The 20,122-nt window shown below is 39.7% G+C and overlaps 1 protein-coding gene across 1 annotated transcript in view; it reads right to left on the bottom strand.

Moving 5' to 3' along the window:
* Positions 1-477: 477 nt before the first annotated feature.
* eloal (elongin A, like) overlaps positions 478-20,122 on the bottom strand; it is a 99,649-nt gene continuing 80,004 nt past the window's right edge. Inside the window, exons 7-12 of the mRNA XM_041187366.1 lie at positions 19,439-19,594; positions 18,768-18,865; positions 10,199-10,379; positions 7,882-8,005; positions 2,472-2,655; positions 478-814 (exon numbers count right to left, since the gene is read on the bottom strand). Coding sequence (XP_041043300.1) covers positions 800-814; positions 2,472-2,655; positions 7,882-8,005; positions 10,199-10,379; positions 18,768-18,865; positions 19,439-19,594 — 758 coding nt within the window. The 3' untranslated portion in view covers positions 478-799. The remainder of the gene's footprint in view (positions 815-2,471; positions 2,656-7,881; positions 8,006-10,198; positions 10,380-18,767; positions 18,866-19,438; positions 19,595-20,122) is intronic.

Below are 20,122 nucleotides of genomic sequence, written 5' to 3'. Positions count from 1 at the left end.
GAGTTAGATTCTTAATTGACAATTAAGTCAGATGGTATAGGGGTAGAAGGAAAGTAGAGTTGAGGCCACAATCAGATCAGCCATGACCTTATCAAATGGAAGAGCAGACTCAAGGGGCTGAAAGGTCTAATCTTGCTCCTAAATAATATGTTTGTATGCAATCTCAGAATCAAGCACTTGCAAAGAATAACAGCAGCAGGGGAATTTATTTCTTGTCAGGGACGCTCAACTGGAAAATCTGGGTACACATGTCACAGGAGTAGATTTAGTTTTTTGTTGATGAGCATCATGGAACACAACATTTATTGTATGGCTTCAACAACTATGTTCAAAGCTGTAAATGTGTTGAAGTAGCCTACAGTCAACATCCAAATGGTTTGAATGTCACAACCAAATAATGCAAACATTTGAAAAATGAATGAATTAGATTTTGCACACTACAAACCCCCTGAGGGTAACAAAATCTATTCAATAGAATCAATTTTAGCTTTTATTGTGAATGAGAAACATCAATTTGAATTGTTTGAGCCACTTTAAATCATTTCAATCTTGCATCTTTTTTTTAAATTTAAGTTCATATCATACTTGCTCCAGAACTTTGCAAATAATCAATTTTCGCCCAGAAAATAAATATGTACAAGATGCACTTTGTGGTCAAAATAATGTACAAAAATAATAAGTAAATGTTCCATCCTCTGAACAATAAGTTTATATACAACATAAATAGGTCAAGCAGCTGTCCTCGGGCATATTTATCGTGGACCCAGTCTGTTCTTAAAGGCCCTTAAAGATTTTGCCATCATTGGTGCAACTTCTGGGGAAAAAAAGAAAAGTAAACCATGCCTGGCTCCAAAGAGATCTGAACAACCAGACTGCACTAATTATGAATACATCAAATATGCTTTTTGTTTTAAAAAAAGACTAACCCGTTATGGAAGAGCTATAAATATCAAAAAGAAATAAATTCTCTAAATAAGCAATCCACTGCTAAATTTAGATTGTGAAAAGAAACTCCTCTGAAGCTACAATATTCAAGAAGTGCAAATATAACACCTACGGCTTATCACCCACACTCCAAAAAAATGTATATTTCACGATAACACATCTCATAATCTATTGCAATATTCTCCTTAAAGGCCCTGAGGGAAAAGGAGAGGGTGGATCCTGTGGGATGGTTCCCTGAGCAGACTGACAAAGTCATTTGGCAGAATGCCTCATCGCCAGAACTTTCCAACAAGCACCAAGACGTAGCTTGGCTGGTGGTGAGAAAGGCTCTCCCTGTAAGATCCTTCCTACATGCCAGGAGTCTCACCCCCTCTGCACGTTGCCCTCGAGGTGGCTGTGGTGGGGAAGAGACCGTTGTTCACCTCCTTGTAGATTGTGTCTTTGCGAAGAAGGTCTGGAGAGAGATGCAGTGGTTTCTGTCGAGGTTCATCCCGAGCAGTTCTGTGACACAGGACTCTGTGCTCTACGGGCTGTTCCCAGGGACACACACAGAGACAAACATCAACTGCAGCTGGAGGATCATCAACTCGGTGAAAGACGCTCTTTGGTCTGCCCGAAACTTGTTGGTTTTCCAGCGCAAAGAGTTGTCCCCGACCGATTGTTGCAGACTGGCACATTCCAAGGTCCAGGACTACGTGCTGAGGGACACAGTTAAGCTTGGGGCAGCCGCCACAAAGGCACAATGGGGAAGGGTCGCTACCTAAGATCTTTCTGCCACAGTGCACTGAGGGACTGGGAACTGTAAAGAGCCCCTCAGGCTGTACAGCTTAAAATGAATGTCTGCCAATGATTGTAATATTCATTGCTTGTACTGATATGCCTTGTGATTCATGTTGTAAAAGTTGAACCTGATTGTATTTTTGTAATGGTGATTTTGAAATGGCTCGAAATGTTTTTGAAGCTTTAAGGATAAAGTATATTTTTGTAAAGTATATTTTGTCATTCAGTCACAAATTTTCTCATCTGAGTTGGATGCTGCCATTTTTCTCATTTCTATCCTATAACTATCACAGGAAAAAAAATTACCTAGTAACTTTTGCTATAATCTTTCTATTCTACTTAAATATTAATTTCAAATAACTAAATTTTACTTTCACTTGGGTACCAATTTTCCCCTCCTCCCATCCCCCTTGGGTGTTTGCTTTAGCTATCTCTACAAGTTTAAGCTACACAGTCTAGCCTAGTCCAGTATCAATGCTACTCCCTAACAATGGATCAGTATCTCTGGAGAGCAGTTACTTCTGTTGGCCTTTCGCTTTCCCTAACCCTCCCCACTAACCCCCATCAAACAGTAGCAAAGTCTGTTAAAGCCACAAACTTACTTTCTGTGTTAATGTCAAGTACTGTACTACTGCATTATAGACTTTAGAATAATTGGAAATATCATTTCATCTCCTCACAATGTTTTTTTGTTCTCCACAGTTATTCCGTCTCTATGCTTTCTAAAAATGGTTTACTTTACTTACTTTTAACTTGTCTCTTTGACTCTGGGCCTGAATGACTGCTTGCAGCAACATAACCACTGCTGCCCTTTGTTCTGTCAGAGGAGATTCTTCCTTCAGCAAAGCTGGAGTTTTCTGTGCTCCCAATGGGCCTCTTCCTAGGTGAGAAATCTTTTTCAGATGCAGCCAAGAACATGAATCAAACATGCTATATTCAATTAGAGAAAAAAAATGAACAATCCTTCTTTACACAGTTCTCATTGTTGACTGAGCTCAGTGCAGATCATTGATGGAAGCGGGAAGCACACTACCATTTCATACCCTCACACTCCGCTGAAACCAAAATAGAATCACATGCATCATATATTTGCAAATTTTTCACATTGCGAATGAAGTCTGAATGTTTTTGTCTCACATCATTTTCAGAAAGCAGTTTAATAAAGCTGGTTCACAACAGGGAGAATATAATGCAGGAATTCTACAATCCAGATGGACACACCATATTATGTGAAAGCTGGCCAACATCTTGTCCATTGGAGTGCATGTGGTCCTCTTTCTGAAAAATGCTTTGGAATAATTTACGCCTTAGTCCTCCAAATTCCAAATCACAACTGCATTCCACACCATTAATTATCCTTTTAAAATACCAAGTGCCTCTCCTGTTATATTGACATACATCATGGCCATGGTTTAGTTATGGATGTATACAATGCCAAAAACTTATTTTTCAAATCTGAACTTACAAATGGGGCAGAACTTTCCCCCCATTGGGGGGGTGGATTTTAAGAGCGGGTGCACGGAGGTGTGCCTCCGATTGGTGCCCCCAATTGGGGGTGCGCTGCCATTTTACATGGGCGGGCCAATTAAGGCCCGCCCAGCATGACATCCGCCAGGAAGCACTATGTGCTCCCTGTGCGGGCGGGGTTCTCTGAGCTGAGAGTGCGCTCTTTCACGCATGCGCACGAAAGAGTGCAGTCATCTACCTGAGGCTAAGTGCTGCCTCAGGGAGATCGGCTCTACAATAAAAAAATCTGAAAAATAGAAAAAAAATTTCCCTGACACGTCCCTTCATGTGACACTGTCACATGAGTTGGGACATGTCCATGACTTTTACATACGCTTTAATTAAGTTTTTTAAAACCTACATGAAACCTCATCCCACCCATGGATCAGGTTTCATGCTTTTTCAGAAGCCTGACAGGGCTCCTGGCCTGCCCGCTGACCTGAAAATTTAAATGGGGCGGGATGATGTTGGGAGTTCCGCCCGACGTCATCCCGCATCGGTGAGTGGGCCCCGCTCCCTGCTCGCCAACCGGAAAATCCTGGCCATGAAGTTGGCAAAAGCCAAACAACAGTAAATAAAAATTACAAACTAGATGCTTTTTTATTCTTTCATGGAATATGGTTGTCACTGACAAGGCCAGCATTTGTTGCCCATCCCTAATTGCCCTTGAACGACGTGGTTTACTACACCATTTCAGAGGGCAGTTAAGAGTCAACCATGTTGCTGTGGATGATGTAAGGACAGCAGCTTTCTTCCCTAAAGGACATTAGCAAACCAGATGGGTTTTTAAGACAATCCACAATGGCTCCATGGTCACCATTACTGGGACTAACTTTTCAATTTCAGATTATTAATTGAATTTAAATTCCACCAGCTGCCATGCTGGGATTTGAGTTCTTGTTCCCTTAAGATTAAAGATGCTAGTTTACTGGGAATCATACAGCATAGCTTACTCCTTCTCATTTCTAACAAGACAACTTCTGATTGCAGTACAGTTTTAAAAAAAAATTTAAGAATTTCTACCATTTATTCTGCATTAATAATTATCCATATTGAATTTCAACGCCTAACGCTAGTATGAAGGGGTTATCTTATGAGGAAAGGTTGAACAGGATTGGGCCTGTATTCATGGGAGTTTAAGGAATGAGAGGTGATCGTATTGAGACATACAGGATCCTGAGAGGGATCATGAGAGGGTGGATGCTGAGAGGATGTTTCCCCCATGGGAGATTATAACTCGGGGAAATAATTTAAAAATAATAGGTCTCCATTTCAGATGAAAACGAAGAGGTTTTTTCTCTCAGGGAGCAATGAATCTGTGGAATTCTCATCTCCAGAGAGCAGTGGAGGCAGGGTCATTGAATATTTTCAAAGACAGAGATAGATAGATTCTTGACTAACAAGGGAGTCAAAGGGTACAGGAGGTAGGCAGGAAAGTGGAGTTGAGGCCACAATCAGATCAGCCATGATCTCATCTCAGCAGAGAAGGATTGAGAGGCCGAATGGCCTACTTCTCTTACTTCATACGTTTGTATGGACCACCATGATGTACAAAAACAATTTAGATTTCTTGATTCAGTAGTTCAGCACAGGTCACTGACCACTAGAAAAGTCAAATAAGTTAAGCATCAAAACCATTTAGGGGAGCTCTATCATCTAGGCAGAATGGTGAATGACAAAGTTCAATTTTATTATGGTTTACTGTTATCAACACTGCCCAAGATTGAAGGTGAATTGAGAAGTGATTTATTATACTAGAAGGGGTGAGTAAAAAGATGGTTGACTATAATTAGCTGTGAATTAAAATACCACAAACACCACTACAAAATTTAATACCTGATCTATTCATATTCAGAATGAAGAAAAATTCTTCCACTATACAATTTAAAATCAATGCATTCCTGTTAAGTGGTAACAATATATTTAAGTGTTCACGTATTCTATAAAGCTCACTTGTGCCAAGCTTCTTAACTGTCTAAATAGGTGAAACAATTTGCGTCACATGAATCCCCAGAACATTTTCTTTTCATTACGTATCGCATTACAAACTGTTAGGAACAATGTATAGCTTTAAGTTTAATTTATATTTGGGTGTTAAAAAAGATGAAACCTGGCTTTGGTTTCATTGAGGTTTTTGGGAGCTGGGTGCCGGTAGTCTGAAGCCCTGTTTGTATCCATGCATTTTTAATGAGGTTCTACAACTCTTGAGCTGAACAGATGGGTTACCAAGGGGTTAGTAGTTTAGTGAATTTTAAAAAACAAAAGTAGAAAAAAACTCTGCTGTTGCCTAGTGACAGGGGAATAGAGACACAGAGATGGGAAAACAAGTCGATCAGTTATTGTGTATATACTAGACAGTGTGGGCAGAAGGTCTAATCCTGCAAGCTGCTGGGGAACTGAGTTTAGGGAACTCATGTGTTTGGACTGAAGTTGAAGTAATAGCGAGTTTAGATTGCCGTTTTGGAATGTCCCAGGGAGAGATACTAGCTGAAGAAAAACATTTAGTGAATGCTCGGCAGTCTGTTGGAAGAAAACCTGTTTGAAACTGAGTAACCCAAGCAAGAAACCTTGGTGTTGAGACAGTGGTAAATCTTCACTGGGGTTGTGTGTCTGTAAGGGTTGCTGGGATAAAAGGAATAGCGAGAGAGAGTTTGAATCATTTTCTAGTGTCTGTATTAAAATCTTTCCAATCTTTTGGTCTAGTCTCAAATAATTAATTTTTTCTTGTTTAATAAAAGTTTTATTCTGTGTTAACAGTATACTGGTACATTCTTGTGAATGTGTTTAGTAATTGACCTCCACATTTTCTAAAAACAATATTAGTATCTACCAAGCCAGGTTTCACTCTGGGATCAGACTTGTCCAGTGTCAGCTGGGATCATAACAAAGCCTACAAAAAAATGAAATGTTGTCCAAATAAATTCTGCCAAAAACCTTTTTTCCCCCAAACCAAATTGTCCATTAACTAACTACAATAAAAATAACAATTGCCACAAAAAGCTGGCATCAAATAAAACATCATGCAGCTTTGACTGTAATCACCAGTTGTACTTTTTCCAAATATTGAAAATGAAATCTGTGTTGCCTATACTAGATTAACCAGCCAAAATTACAAAGAACCAAATTGCTAATCAAGGGTTGCGGCCTTGCTCCCTCTGAGCATTGTATTTTCTAAAATTGTGCCCTTAGTTACTTTTTTTTTAAAAAAGATTAATATTTTAGCCCATTACAGCACTACCTCTTATATTTTGCACTGTTAAATAATATTGCTATGCAGAGTAAAGGTTACACTTTTTCACATTAACAGGAATGCAAAATTACACAATGATACAGCATAGAAAGAGGAATTCAGCCTATTGTATCTGTTCTGCCTCTTTCAAAGAGCTATCGAATTAGTGAAACCCTCTACTCTTTTCAGATGGCCCTGCAAACACTTTCCTTCAGAGTATTTTACCCTATTCCTTTTGAAGTTACTATTGAATCTATTTCTGCCATCCTTTCATACAGCACATTCCAGATCACAACAGACTTTTTTTTTCCCTCCCTTGTGCTTTTGCCAATTTGCTTAAGTCTGTGCCCTCTGGCCATTGTTCCTTTTTTCATTGGAAATAGCTACTACTTATTTACTTTCTCTAAATCTTTCACAATACTGAATGCCTTCATTAAGTCTTCCTTTACCCTTCTCTGCTTCAAGAAGAACAATTCCAGCTCCTCAGATCCCATGACTGAAGCCCTTTATCCCAGCGCCATTCTAATGAACCTCTAATATACCCTTCTCCCTGGCCTTAGCATCCTTCCTAAAATGTTGTACTTAGAATTAGGCACAGTATTCCAGTTGGTTACTAATCGGTGATTTATAAATTTTTTAAAAATTTATTCATGTGATGTGGACGTCTCTGGCTAGGCCAGCATTTATTGGCCATCCCTAATTGCCCTCGAGAAGGTGGTGGTAAGCTGCCTTCTTGAATCGCTGCAGTCCATGTGTTGTAGGAACACCCACACTGCTGTTAGAGTTAGCATGATTTTCTTGCTTTTGTACTGTATATCTCTATTTATAAAGTTACGGACCCAGTTACGCTTGTTATTTGGTCAGTCTAACCCCACAACCCTCAGGTCATGTGAGATGTGACATCACTTCCTTCAATGATTCTTCTCCTACTGTCTCTTAGTGATCCCATAACAACCACCTGTCACTATCTACCCAACGCAGAATGCATCAGTCCATGATAGCACTGGTAGGAGTGACCACTGCACAGTACTTGTGGAGATGAAGTCCCATCTTCACACTGAGGACACCCTCCATTATATTACAGTCTCCTCAACTTGCCCTAATATCTTCAAAGATTTATGTATCTACAACTCCAAATCTCTGTTCTTGCACCCCCTTTAAAATTGTAGCAGTAAGTTTTTATTGCCATCTGAGAGTTACATGGTTATGCTCCTGATGATTTAGTTTCTGGAGGAGCGCCTTATTCCCTCTTACTGAGATTAGAAATCATGTTAACCAGCACCCTACTACTCCCTGGTTTATAACACGGGGCCATCCATTCATAAAGCTGTTCCAACATTTGCAATTTTCATTTTGAAAATGGAAGAACTAAGACCGTCTGTTCCAGCTGTTCAAGCACATGCTGCAGAAAGAATGCTTACTTATTCTTGGCAAAGAGAGAACTTTGCAGGGCCGAGCCTGCAGTTCCATGCTTTCCTTGCTGGCGCAGAATGTCTCTTGGTGGTTTTGCAGAGATGTTTACATATGCTAACTTCACTTGACGACCTGAAGATAGAATCATTGATCAAATCAGTAAACTTTTGGCATCTTCTAACATCACACAATGTTTACCGAGTCAATAAAATTGACATAATTCTCTGCTGCTATGCTAATGAAATGGTAGTGGCATGTTTTAACTGACTGTGGTATTTTCATGTTGTTATCAATTCTGGTCCATTAGCAGACAAAAATCAAAGATTTCTGCACAGTCAAAAATAAATTATGTTTGAACCGAATTTGCGTTCATCTTGTCTTACAGACGTGTGATGTATAAAGGTATTGTCAGTCAAATAGATGTCCAAGGTTAAAAGCACTGTAGAAACCTTAAAATATTCTCTATCTATAAAGCAAAAATGTAACATCTACAAACTAGCAGTCACAAGCTATAGATACAATAGCAAAAGTGTAAAACCTCTGGCGTGGAATTTATAAGAATATAACGAATACAAGCAGGCTGTATGGCCCCCTTAAGCCTGCTGTCATTCAATACGATTATGGGTGATCTGCTGCCTCAGCTCAAATTTCCTGCCTTTTCCCCATATCACTTGATTCCCCAAGATGCCAAAAATCAATTTATCTCAGACTCAAATATACAAAACAAAAGGCGCATCCATAACCCTCTTGAGAACCATTTAAGAATTTCAAAGATTCTCCTCATCTCAGTCCTAAAATGGCTGACTCCTTAGCTTGGGACCGTGCTGCCAGGTTAGTCAGAGGGAAAAGAACCTCTCATTGTCTACCAAACAATGTCTCAATATCTATCCTGCCATACCCCTTCAGGATCTTGTGTGTTTCAATAAGATCACCTAGCATTCTTCTAAACTCAGAGTATAGGTCAAATTTACTTAGCTTCTCTTCCTACTAACCAATTTGGTGACGTTCTGCTGTACTACCTCCAATGCAGGCATATCCTGCCTTAAGTACGGAGTCCAAAACTATGCACAGTATTCCAGGTGTGGCCTCACCAAAGCCCCATACAATTTTCTTGTACTCTTTGTCTTAGTCTTCTACGCTTAGTCTTAGTTTTGTACTCTAATCCCCTTGCAATAAAAGAGAATATGCAATTTGCCTTCCTAATTCCTTGCTGAACCTGCATGAATTTTTCCAGGTATTTCTGTTTTTGTTTTGTGCTAAATTTCTACGTTCTTGGTATGAGTATACTCAAGTTTCCCAAAGCAACAACATTTAAAAATTTTGAGGCTTTCCAAAAGTATTCTGTTTTTCTACTCTTACTACCAAAGTGAATAACCTCAGGCTTCCCCACATTATTACTCCATCTGGCCCCACCTTGTTGCCCACTCGCGTGACCTGTCTCTGTATCTTCTTGAAATAGGTGAAAATATAAATCGGCAAACTTAAGACACGTACATTACTCCTCAGTCTTTTTGTCCAAGCCATTAATATAGATTGTAAATAGCTGAGGCCCACAAGGATTTATGCAGCACTCCACTAGCACTCCTGCTAACTTGAAAATGCCCCTTGAATACTCTCGCTCTGCTTCCTGTCCATTAACCAGTCCTCTGGCCATGCTAATAGATTTCACCCAACTTCATGAGCTCATATCTTGGGTATTAATCTTTTGTGCGGCACTCTATTGAATTACATTGTCCTGGTTACTGGAACAAAGTGGTTTTAAAAATATAAAAACATGTCAGTTCTCAAATCCGATTTGTTACAATGGGACATCTTAAATTTAGATTGGGAACAAAAATTCAAAAAAAGTGTAAAAAAATTCCAAGAACTGCCTATGCAAAAGGAAGTTCTTATATGTCCTGTTTTATGGTCAAGGCTAATGGTTTGGGCAGAGCCACATCAAAACTTCTGAAATTTGGCACGAGCTTTAAATAGGAGAAGTCAACGTATGTTTGTTGCGCAACCTCCCTCAACTTCCCCAAATCACGCCTCTCAAAATTTGCTTTATACTTTCAACAAAAGATTATAACAATGTCATGTTTGAAATTCTTCAAGCAGTCATAGTGAAACCCATTTTTGTCATCGTACTAAATTTCATTTAACTTCATAATTCTGCTAACTTGAAATGAACCCAATTCTAGAAGATCCCTGTCTACAGTGACCTCCAATCTCAGGTCCAATAACATATTGACAATTTAAATTTGGACCTTTTGCAACACCACAATGGTTTGCCAATATAAATGCTTTGTGGCCTACACTTAAAAAGCATTTTAAGTTCACACTGACCTTTGGGCTTATTAGCATGTGCAAAACTAATGCTTTGTGTCAACATTTTCAATTTCTGTTCTCTTTCGTCGTAAAGCCTCAGATATAGCTCACGCCATGATTCATACTCAATGGGCTCCTCGCTTTTGAAATCTTTTTTACAATGTTTCATCCAGAAGTGGCCAGTCTGTTTGATAAAGCTCTATTTAAGATAAACAAACAAAGCACCCAAGGAGCTCATCAAAAAGATGGTACACATTACTGAGTATCCCATTTCGCAATTGAACTATATTCATCATATAGACACACCCTGTAAGCTAAAATACTGAATATGGAGTTGAACGAATATATTTCCAAAAATATACAGTATTAAGATGGCAGATTTACTAGAAAATGGATAGTGTTAAATGGTTCAATTTCTCTTTCAAGTTTCAGTTGTGTGGCCAAGTTTCATTTCTGATATTCAATAATGCCTTTAATACCTTATAAAATATTAGTCACAATTGGCTTTCACCCATTTTGGTTCCATCAATTTAAGCTGTCACCATTTTTATTGTATAATCTATTCTCCTCTGTCCCCTGCGAACATATTCTTCAGTCATTTGGAAACATCATAAAATTAATTTAAGTATTGCAATACACAAATACAACGCAATCAAATAGTTATCTTATATGTCCAAGTACCTTTGGAGAATGTTTTCTTGAGCAATTAACTAAATTACTGGTTAAAAATTATTTCACAGAAGTTTGCTCAGGTTTCAAAAAGCGCAAGAACCACCCCTTGTATCTAGTTATCTTAAGAGAATCAAGAACTTCTCTTGGTGATTCACCTAAAATTATGTTTAATAAGTGCATTAAATACCTTGTCACAACAAACATTTTGTCCGATTAGCTTGCAAATCAAAAAGTACAAGAAACAAAGGTTAACTCAAGGAAACTCAAATAAAGATGTGTTTATATCTAATTAAAAAAAGGAGCCAGAACTAATTCAGGGTACTATAGATTAGCTTATGGTTAGCAGTAAGAAAAGGTAATGGAAGCTTTACTCAAATTTAATAAAAAATATCTAGAAACTGAAAATATAATAAAGATTAGTTAGCATGGCTTTCCAAAAGGAAGGTCATGAATGTTATGACGCAGAAGGAGGCCATTCAGCCCATCATGTCTGCAGCAGCTCTCCAAATGAGCATTATGACTTAATGCCATTTTCCTGCCTTTTCCCCCGTAACCCTGCACATTGTTTCTATTTAAATAATCATCTAATGCCCTCTTGAAGGCCTTGATTGAACCTGCCTCCATCGCACTTGCAGGCAGTGCATTCCAGACCCAAACTACTCAGTGTGTGAAAACGTTTCTCACACATCACATTTGCTTTTCTTTTGCACATCACTTTAAATCTGTGCCCTCTCATTCTTGATCCTTTTTACAAGCAGGAACAGTTTCCCTTATGATTTTGAGCGCCTCTATCAAATCTCCTCTTAGCCTTCTCTCCTCCAAGGAGAACAGTCCCAACCTCTCCAATCTATCTTCATAACTGAAGTTTCTTATCCCTGCAACCATTCTTGAAAACCTCTTCTGCGCTTTCTCCAATGTGTTCACATCCTTCCTATAGTGTGCACTCAGAACCGTACACAATACTTCAGCTGAGGTCTAACTGGTGTCTTGTATAAGCTCAGAATAATCTCCCCGCTCTTGTACTCTATGCCCCTATTGATAAAGCCCAGGATACTGTATGCTTTATTAACTGCACTCTCCACCTGTCCTGCCATCTTCAATAATCTATACACACATACACCCAGGTCCCTCTGCTCCTGCACCCCCTTAAGAATTGTACCCCTTAATTTATACTGTGAGTTTCCATGTTCTTCCTACTAAAATGCATCACCTCACATAACCTTACTGAATTCTTCAATCCCTGCACAGTCTCTGATTTTAATATACCTTTTAAATATCAAATATCCTGTACTTGTTGAGCAAAACTTTCCTCCAACTAAACATTGACAGGACCAGAGCCATTGTCTTCAGTCCTCAACACAAACTCTGTTCCCCAGCCACCGTTTCTGGAAACTGTTAGAGGTTGAATCAGATCATTTGAAATTTCAGATTCCTACTTGACCCCAAGATGAGCTTCCAACCACCTTTCTGCTCCAGTACAAAAATCACCTACTTCCACTTTCATAACATCACCAGACTCCAAGCCTACCTCAGCGAACTGCTACTGAAACCTGCATGCTTGGTTTTATTATCCCTAGTCTTGACTATGCCAATGCTAAACCTGACCATTTTCCACCCTCCGAAAAATGGAACTCTTTAAAATTCTGCTTCCTGACTCGTACCGATCCCATTCACCCATCACTCTGCTCACTGACCCAAGTCAGCTGGCTCTCAGTTCAGCAACATCTCAATTTTAAAATTCTCAACCTTATTTATAAATCTCTCCCCTGCTAATTTAGTAGACCGCTCCAACCCTAAACCCTCCAAGGTCTCTGCACTTCTCCAATTCTACCCACTTATGCATACTGACTTGGCATCTATGATTTCAGCTGCCTGGCCCATAAGTTCTGGAATTCCCTTTCTTGAAGGAGGATAGAGAGGCAGAGAATTTAAGATGCTCCTTAATGTCTCTAAGCAGTTTTTGGTCACTTGATATTTTGTGTCTTGGTGTTATGTTCAACATTACTCTCATGATGATGATCCTCAGGATGTTTTATTATATTAAAAGGTAATATATAAATGCAGGCTGTTCTTTGCACAAGCAACAGAAAGAGAGGACAAGGTAATCTATTATACTTAATATATATTAAGATTTGGTAGGACAGAATTTGGGTATTGCTGAAAAGAGAGATGTGCTTTCAAAGCTTTTCATCTTGCATTCATCAGGGCAGATTCGCAAAAATACCAATAGTAAAAAGGAACAACAATTTAGACTGCAGGTGAAGAGAGTGCGGATTGGTCGGTGACTGGACTTTTATTGGTAGAGGTGTTGCCATGGAGAATGCACCAAGGAACAGTTAACTGCCAAGCTTTTGTTTAAATTCAAACCAGGCAGGTCCACTCTGGTCAAGGCATCACCCAGTGGAATGAACCACCAAGCTTTTGTTTAGTTGAAAAAGGCACAATGTCTATGCATGTCACACCTTTTTCAACTGGACAAAAGCTTAGGGGACAGCTATTGTTCTAGGAAATGAGCCAGAGTGGAGCTGCCTGGTTTGAATTTAAACAAAAGCTTGGCAGTTAACTGTTGCCTGGTGCATTCTCCACAGCAACACCTCTACCAGAGTCCACTTGCCAACCAATCAGCACTCTCTTCTCATGCAGTATACATTGTTGTTACCTTTACTATTAGTTTTCTGTCCTGATGAGTACATGACAAAAAACTTCAACACCATATCTCTTTTTTTTCAAGCAATATTTGGATTTGCAACGTGCCTTTGAAAAGGTTACAGGCAGCAACCCAGATGGGTAAAAAAAGTGGGAAGTGGTGTTTAACGGGGATCGATGCTAGGGCCACTGGCATTCACAACTCACAAAATAATTTGATGGAGTGATATTTAGTCAGAGGGTCATCCTTGGGTCAAATTGGTTTTGGGAATCAAATGTACAATTCAAAAACTTGTGGACAAGAGTGTGATGGATATGGTTAATATTGACAAAGAATATGACAACATAAAAAACATTAAAAGCCTTGCAGAATGAGCATGTAATTTGTAGAAAAGAGAAGGCCGCTGTGTGACCCAGTAGAGATGTTTAAAATTATGAAAGGGCTTGGCATGGTAAACATAAGAAAAGAAATGTTTCCACTCGTGAGTGAGTCTAAAACAGGGAGGTCATAAGTATAAGATAGTCATGAATAAATTCAATAGAGAATTTAGAGGAAACCTCTTTACCCAAAGAGTGTTAAGAACATGGAATACACTACCACAGGGAGTAGTTGAAGCAAATGGCTTAGTTGTATTGAAGGGGACTTGAGCAAAGTATGAGAGAGAAAGGAACATATTAATATATAATGGTAGGGTTAAATGAAGAAGCTTGTGTGGAGTTTAAACGCTAGCACATAGCAGTTGGGCTGGAAGTGTCTGTTTCTATGCTGTAAACTCAATTCTATATAAGGTAACAGCTAATATAAACCACACCACATCTGGTGAGTAAGAAGCTCTCCAGCACGTACTGTAGAAATGTTGATGTTAAGTTTTTTGAAAAGCAATTTGTACCAGTTATTGAACATACAGTTTGCAAAAACCACTTAATTATCAGCCTCCAAAAACTGTGGCTCAAAGTGGAATTAGCAAAGGAACGGGTTTTGCTTTCCACCAGCACGCTGCCCAACAACAGAGCTGAAAACAGAAGAAAGAGATCGAAATAAAAACAAAAAACTGCAGATGCTGGAAATCCAAAACAAAAACAGAATTACCTGGAAAAACTCAGCAGGTCTGGCAGCATCGGCGGAGAAGAGCAAAGTTGACGTTTCGAGTCCTCATGACCCTTCAACAGAACTACGTAGAAATAGGAAAGGGGTGAAATATAAGCTGGTTTAAGGTGGTGGGGGGGGGGGGGCGCGAGTGTTGTTGGGGCAAGCAAGCAGTGATAGGAGGAGATAACCAAAAGATGTCACAGACAAAGAACAGAGAGACGTTGAAGGTGGTGATATTATCTGAAAGAATGTGTTAATTAAGAGTGGAGAGCAGGACAAGCAAGGTAGCTCTAGTGGGGGTGGGGTGAAATAAACCATGGGTGGAATACATTTAAAAATAATGGAAATAGGTGGGAAAAGAAAAATCTATATAAATTATTGGAAAAAACAAAAGGGAGGGGGAAGAAACGGAAAGGGGGTGGGGATGGAGGAGCGAGTTCAAGATCTAAAGTTGCTGAACTCAATATTTAGTCCGGAAGGCTGTAAAGTGCCTAGTCGGAAGGTGAGGTGCTGTTCCTCCAGTTTGCGTTGAGCTTCACTGGAACAATGCAGCAAGCCAAGGACAGACATGTGGGCAAGAGAGCAGGGTGGAGTGTTAAAATGGCAAGCGACAGGGAGGTCTGGGGAATGCTTGCGGACAGACCGAAGGTGTTCTGCAAAGCGGTCACCCAGTTTGCATTTGGTGTCTCCAATGTAGAGGAAACTGCTTTGGGAGCAACGAATGCAGTAGACTAAGTTGGGGGAAATGCAAGTGAAATGCTGCTTCACTTGAAATGAGTGTTTGGGCCCTTGGATGGTGAGAAGAGAGGAAGTGAAGGGGCAGGTGTTGCATATTTTGCGTTTGCATGGGAAGGTGTCGTAGGTGGGGGTTGAGGAGTAGGGGGTGATGGAGGAGTGGACCAGGGTGTCACGGAGGGAACGATCCCTACCGAATGCCGCCGGGGTGGGGGGGGAGGGGGTGGGTGAAGGGAAACTGTTTGATGGTGGCATCATGCTGGAGTTGGCAGAAATGGCAGAGGATGATCCTTCAAACGCAGAGGCTGGTGGGGTGATAAGTGAGGACAAAGGGGACCCTATCATGTTTCTAGGAGGGAGGAGAAGGTGTGAGGATGGATGCGCGGGAGATGGGCCAGACACGGTTGAGGGCCCTGTCAACTACCATTGGTGGAAAACCTCGGTTAAGGAAGAAGGAGGACATGTCAGAGGAACTGTTTTTGAAGGTAGCATCATCAGAAGAGATGCAACGGAGGCGAAGGAACTGAGAGAATGGGATGGAGTCCTTACAGGAAGCGGGGTGCGAGGAGCTGTAGTCGAGGTAGCTGTGGGAGTCAATAGGCTTGTAATGGATATTGGTGGACAGTCTATCACCAGAAATTGAGACAGAGAGGTCAAGGAAGGGAAGGGAAGTGTCAAAGATGGACCACGTGAAAATGATGGACGGGTGGAGATTGGAAGCAAAATTAATAAATTTTTCCAGGTCCCGATGAGAACATGAAGCAGCACCGAAGTAATCATTGATGTACCGGAGAAAGAGTTGTGGGAGGGGGCCGGAGTAGGACTGGAACAAGGAATGTTCCACACACCCCATAAAGAGACAGGCATAGCTGGGGCCCATGCGGGTACCCAAAGCCACACCTTTTATTTGGAGGAAGTGAGAGGAGTTGAAGGAGAAATTGTTCAGTGAGAGAACAAGTTCAGCCAGACGGAGGAGAGCAGTGGTTGATGGGGATTGTTCGGGCCTCTGTTCGAGGTAGAAGCTGAGAGCCCTCAGACCATCCTGGTGGGGGATGGAGGTGTAGAGGGATTGGACGTCCATGGTGAAGAGGAGGCGGTTGAGGCCAGGGAACTGGAAATTGTTGATGTGACGTAAGGTGTCAGATGTAGGTGGGAAGGGACTGGACAAGGGGAGAGAGAAGGGAGTCAAGATAACAAGAAATGAGTTCCATCAGGCAGGAACAGGCTGACACGATCGGTCTGCCGGGACAGTTCTGTTTGTGGATTTTGAGTAGGATTTAGAAGTGGGCCGTCTGAGGTTGGGCAACTATTAGGTTGGAAGCTGTGGAAGGAAGATCTCCAGAGGAGATGAGGTCAGTGACAGTCCTGGAAACAATGGCTTGATGTTCAGTGGTGGGGTCTTGGTCCAGGGAGAGGTAGGAGAAAGTGTCTGCGAGTTGACGCTCAGCCTCCGCAAGGTAGAGGTCAGTGTGCCAGATAACAACAGCACCACCCTTGTCAGCGGGTTTGATGACAATGTTAGGGTTGGACCTGAGAGAACGGAGTGCAGTAAGTTCAGAGGGAGACAGGTTAGAATGGGTGAGAGGAGCAGAGAAATTGAGACAACTAATGTCAACACCGTTATGCTATGCATGTTCAGTCTACATCTTCTGCATTGGTCACATTTGATGCAAATACGATAACAGACCTAGGGTTTTTTCCACTGTGAAAAAAAGCTTTTCTTTCTTCTCTTGAGTTGCTACTGTCCCTTCAAATCCAGAAAAGAGTTAAGACTTAAAGAACCAGCTACATTCAAAATATTGTACCAAAGGTAATTTTACACTGTGATTCATCCAAAAAACTTGGAGTCAAGCTACTTTAAAAAAAAACAATGGTGTGATTTTTCATTTTCTGTATGATGGGAGAGTTATTTCTAAAAGCAGTTGGCACTTAATCAAAATCCAGAAAATCCCAATAAATGCTTCCATGGATGTTTAAAGTTTTGTGGTTGTTCAAATCACACAACCTGGAGTTATCATTAGCTCTTGCACTGTCAGAAGAAAAGTTCTATTTATTCACAGGGTGTGGGCGACTCTGGCAAGGACAGCATTTAATGCCCATCCCCAACTGCCCTCAGGAAGGTGGTGGAGAATCATCTTCTAAATCTCTGTATTGAGTGGTGAAGGGACTCACACAATGCAGTGGGGTAGGAAGTTCCATGATTTTGTCCAGTGACTATGAAAGAATGGCAACTGTCGCCAAGTCATGATGGTATGTGACTTGGAAGGGAACTTCCAGGTGATACTGTTCCCAAACACCTGCTGCCCTTATGCTGCTAGCTAGTAGAGGCTGCAGGTTTTTAAAGTATTAAGAACAGTTTAACATCAGATTGGTGACACTTTGTAGAGGAGCTTGATAAGACTTGCATTGTAAATATATATCACTTAACAATTTGAATACTGAGCTCTTGTAAAATAAATTTGCTCCTAAATTTGTTTCTAAATCTGAAACAAGATATTAAGTGGTGACATTGCTTCTCAAAGACATTTTGTGCAGATAAAGGTTAAGCATGTGTATGCATCTGTAAAGTACAAAAGCCAAAAAATAACCCAAACTGAGAAAGGGAGAAAACATCCAAAAAAAAATGAACCTAAACTTAATTAAAAGTTTTGAAAACAAAGTAGAACATATAGCACACACTGAGATGTGGTCGCTATTAAAGCATGGACCTAACTAAAGAAAATATTTGGTTGGCTGGGGGAAACAATTTTGAAGTTACTTGAAAACTCATTCTTTTAGCTAGCAAACTGATATGATGATGCAATTCAAGACAAAATAGGCGACTGCATATTCAAAAAAATGTCACATAAATATGATGATGCATAATGAGGAGGATTTTTTACATCAACCAAAAAGAATAAAAGGAGTAAACGTTACCAAAAAAAAGTCAGAGTTATAATAAGAACAAAATATCTTGGAGACAAACTAATTTGAGCCAAAAAAAATTTTAGAAACAAGATAAATTTAAAAGAACTAGTCATGACCCACAACTTTGAGATGTTGGAAATCTAAACCAATAAATAAAATGTCATCGTTTAAGCACAAACTTTTTACTTTACTATTTTTCTGAACTTGAGTTTTGCAAAGGTATATCAATTTGAATGAAAATGAAGGTGTAAATGAAAATATGGAAGCCAGGAGCTACATTTTTGATTAAAACTAAACAGAAGTTTGGAAGAAAAGACTAGTTTAAATTTTGGACAAAATTTCTTCCGAAGGCTAAAACTCAATTTTTGTTTCATCTCTGGAGTTTAAGATTACATCTATCACACAGGTAGAACATTGTTTACATTGTTCCTAAGGAGCTCCAGATAGCACATACATATTTTAAGAACAAATTCTGAAATAGTTCTATTGTTATTTACTTTTGTTATTAACAGAGAATTACATAGTGAGCTTTCTCACCGGATTGCATTCTTCAATTCGACAGAGCTGTTCTGGAGTACATCGTTCAAGCACTGGCTCAATCATTTCAAATGGCACCCCACTTACTTCATGAATTGCTTGTGGTGGTGGTGAGTTTAGGGAGGAGAGAGAATAAAAGTTGAGATAATCAACATTTTGGTGATATGCAAGCACTTGACTGGAAGATTACCTGTAACTGCTTCAGTTACAAAAATAAAATCTGGACACATTTAAACCATTTCTTCTACTTCAGTATAAATATAATTCATTGTTTTGGAATGTGTAGATAAAGAGCATTTAGCTCCTTAAAAGTCAACAGTTCACAATACTGAAGTTTTAAATATTTTCATCAATGCGCAATTAACTTTTTACTGGTGCATAACAGAGGTACACTAAGCCGCGTATTTGGATTCAGCTCAATGGGATTGTAAAAAGCTGGGTCCTTAAGGATGTTCTGTCCGTTCATTAAAGACCTCCTGTGTTGTCCAATACAAGAAATATATGATTATCTGTTTTCCTGACGCATCGCGTGTGTGGAGAGAGAAAAAAAGGTACAAGCTGTTTAAAAGAGACCTATTATGATAAAAGTGTCATATAATTTGCACCCTTCCTATTTCTCCTGTGCCATTTGTGTTAAAGAAAAGAGAAGGTATACTTTCACAATTCCTTACAATCAATGTTGTTCTGGAGGACTCGAATACACTGTTCATACAGAGACATCATCTTCAAAATGTTTGTCGTTTTTGAGCCAGAGTACACTTGCATTTTACAGTTTAATCTTCGACCAGTAAACTCCACAGTGCTATCAGAAATATTGGGTATTGCTGCTGGTATAAGGAGAAAAACAATTTTCAGTTTCAGATGCAGAAAATTGCCTTTAACTAATCAAACTTTTGGAATTAGGAAAAAGAATAGGCCATTCACCCACAGGAGCCTGTTCCACATTCAATTAGCATCTTCTATTCATATTTATACACAACACTGCCTATAACATCATTAACAGGAAGTCTGTCGACAACTCTCACCAGACTCTTGCACCCTTTACTATTTTTTCCTTTTTACCCACAGTATTTCTACTGCCTGTTCACCCCTAGTGAATTCCTTTTTACTGTTGTACTAATGTCCTTTTTTAAAACGAAGCAAAATAGCTGCTCCTTCTGTTTTCCAAATTTCTCCATCCTTTCTAAGATCCTATAGCCTGGAACATTTAGCTCCCAATTGCAGATAGTTTGTGCTCAGGTTTTTGTATTAGCCACTATATAATATCATTTAAGCTGATTATGAGTTGCCAACTCATTTGTTTTATTACTTATATTACACTCGTTCATGCACAGACTATATATTTTTATCCTACC

Source organism: Carcharodon carcharias, chromosome 5, assembly GCF_017639515.1.
Source record: "Carcharodon carcharias isolate sCarCar2 chromosome 5, sCarCar2.pri, whole genome shotgun sequence".
Classification (NCBI taxonomy): Eukaryota; Metazoa; Chordata; class Chondrichthyes; order Lamniformes; family Lamnidae; genus Carcharodon; species Carcharodon carcharias.
This window is presented reverse-complemented; position numbering and strand designations above follow the sequence as displayed.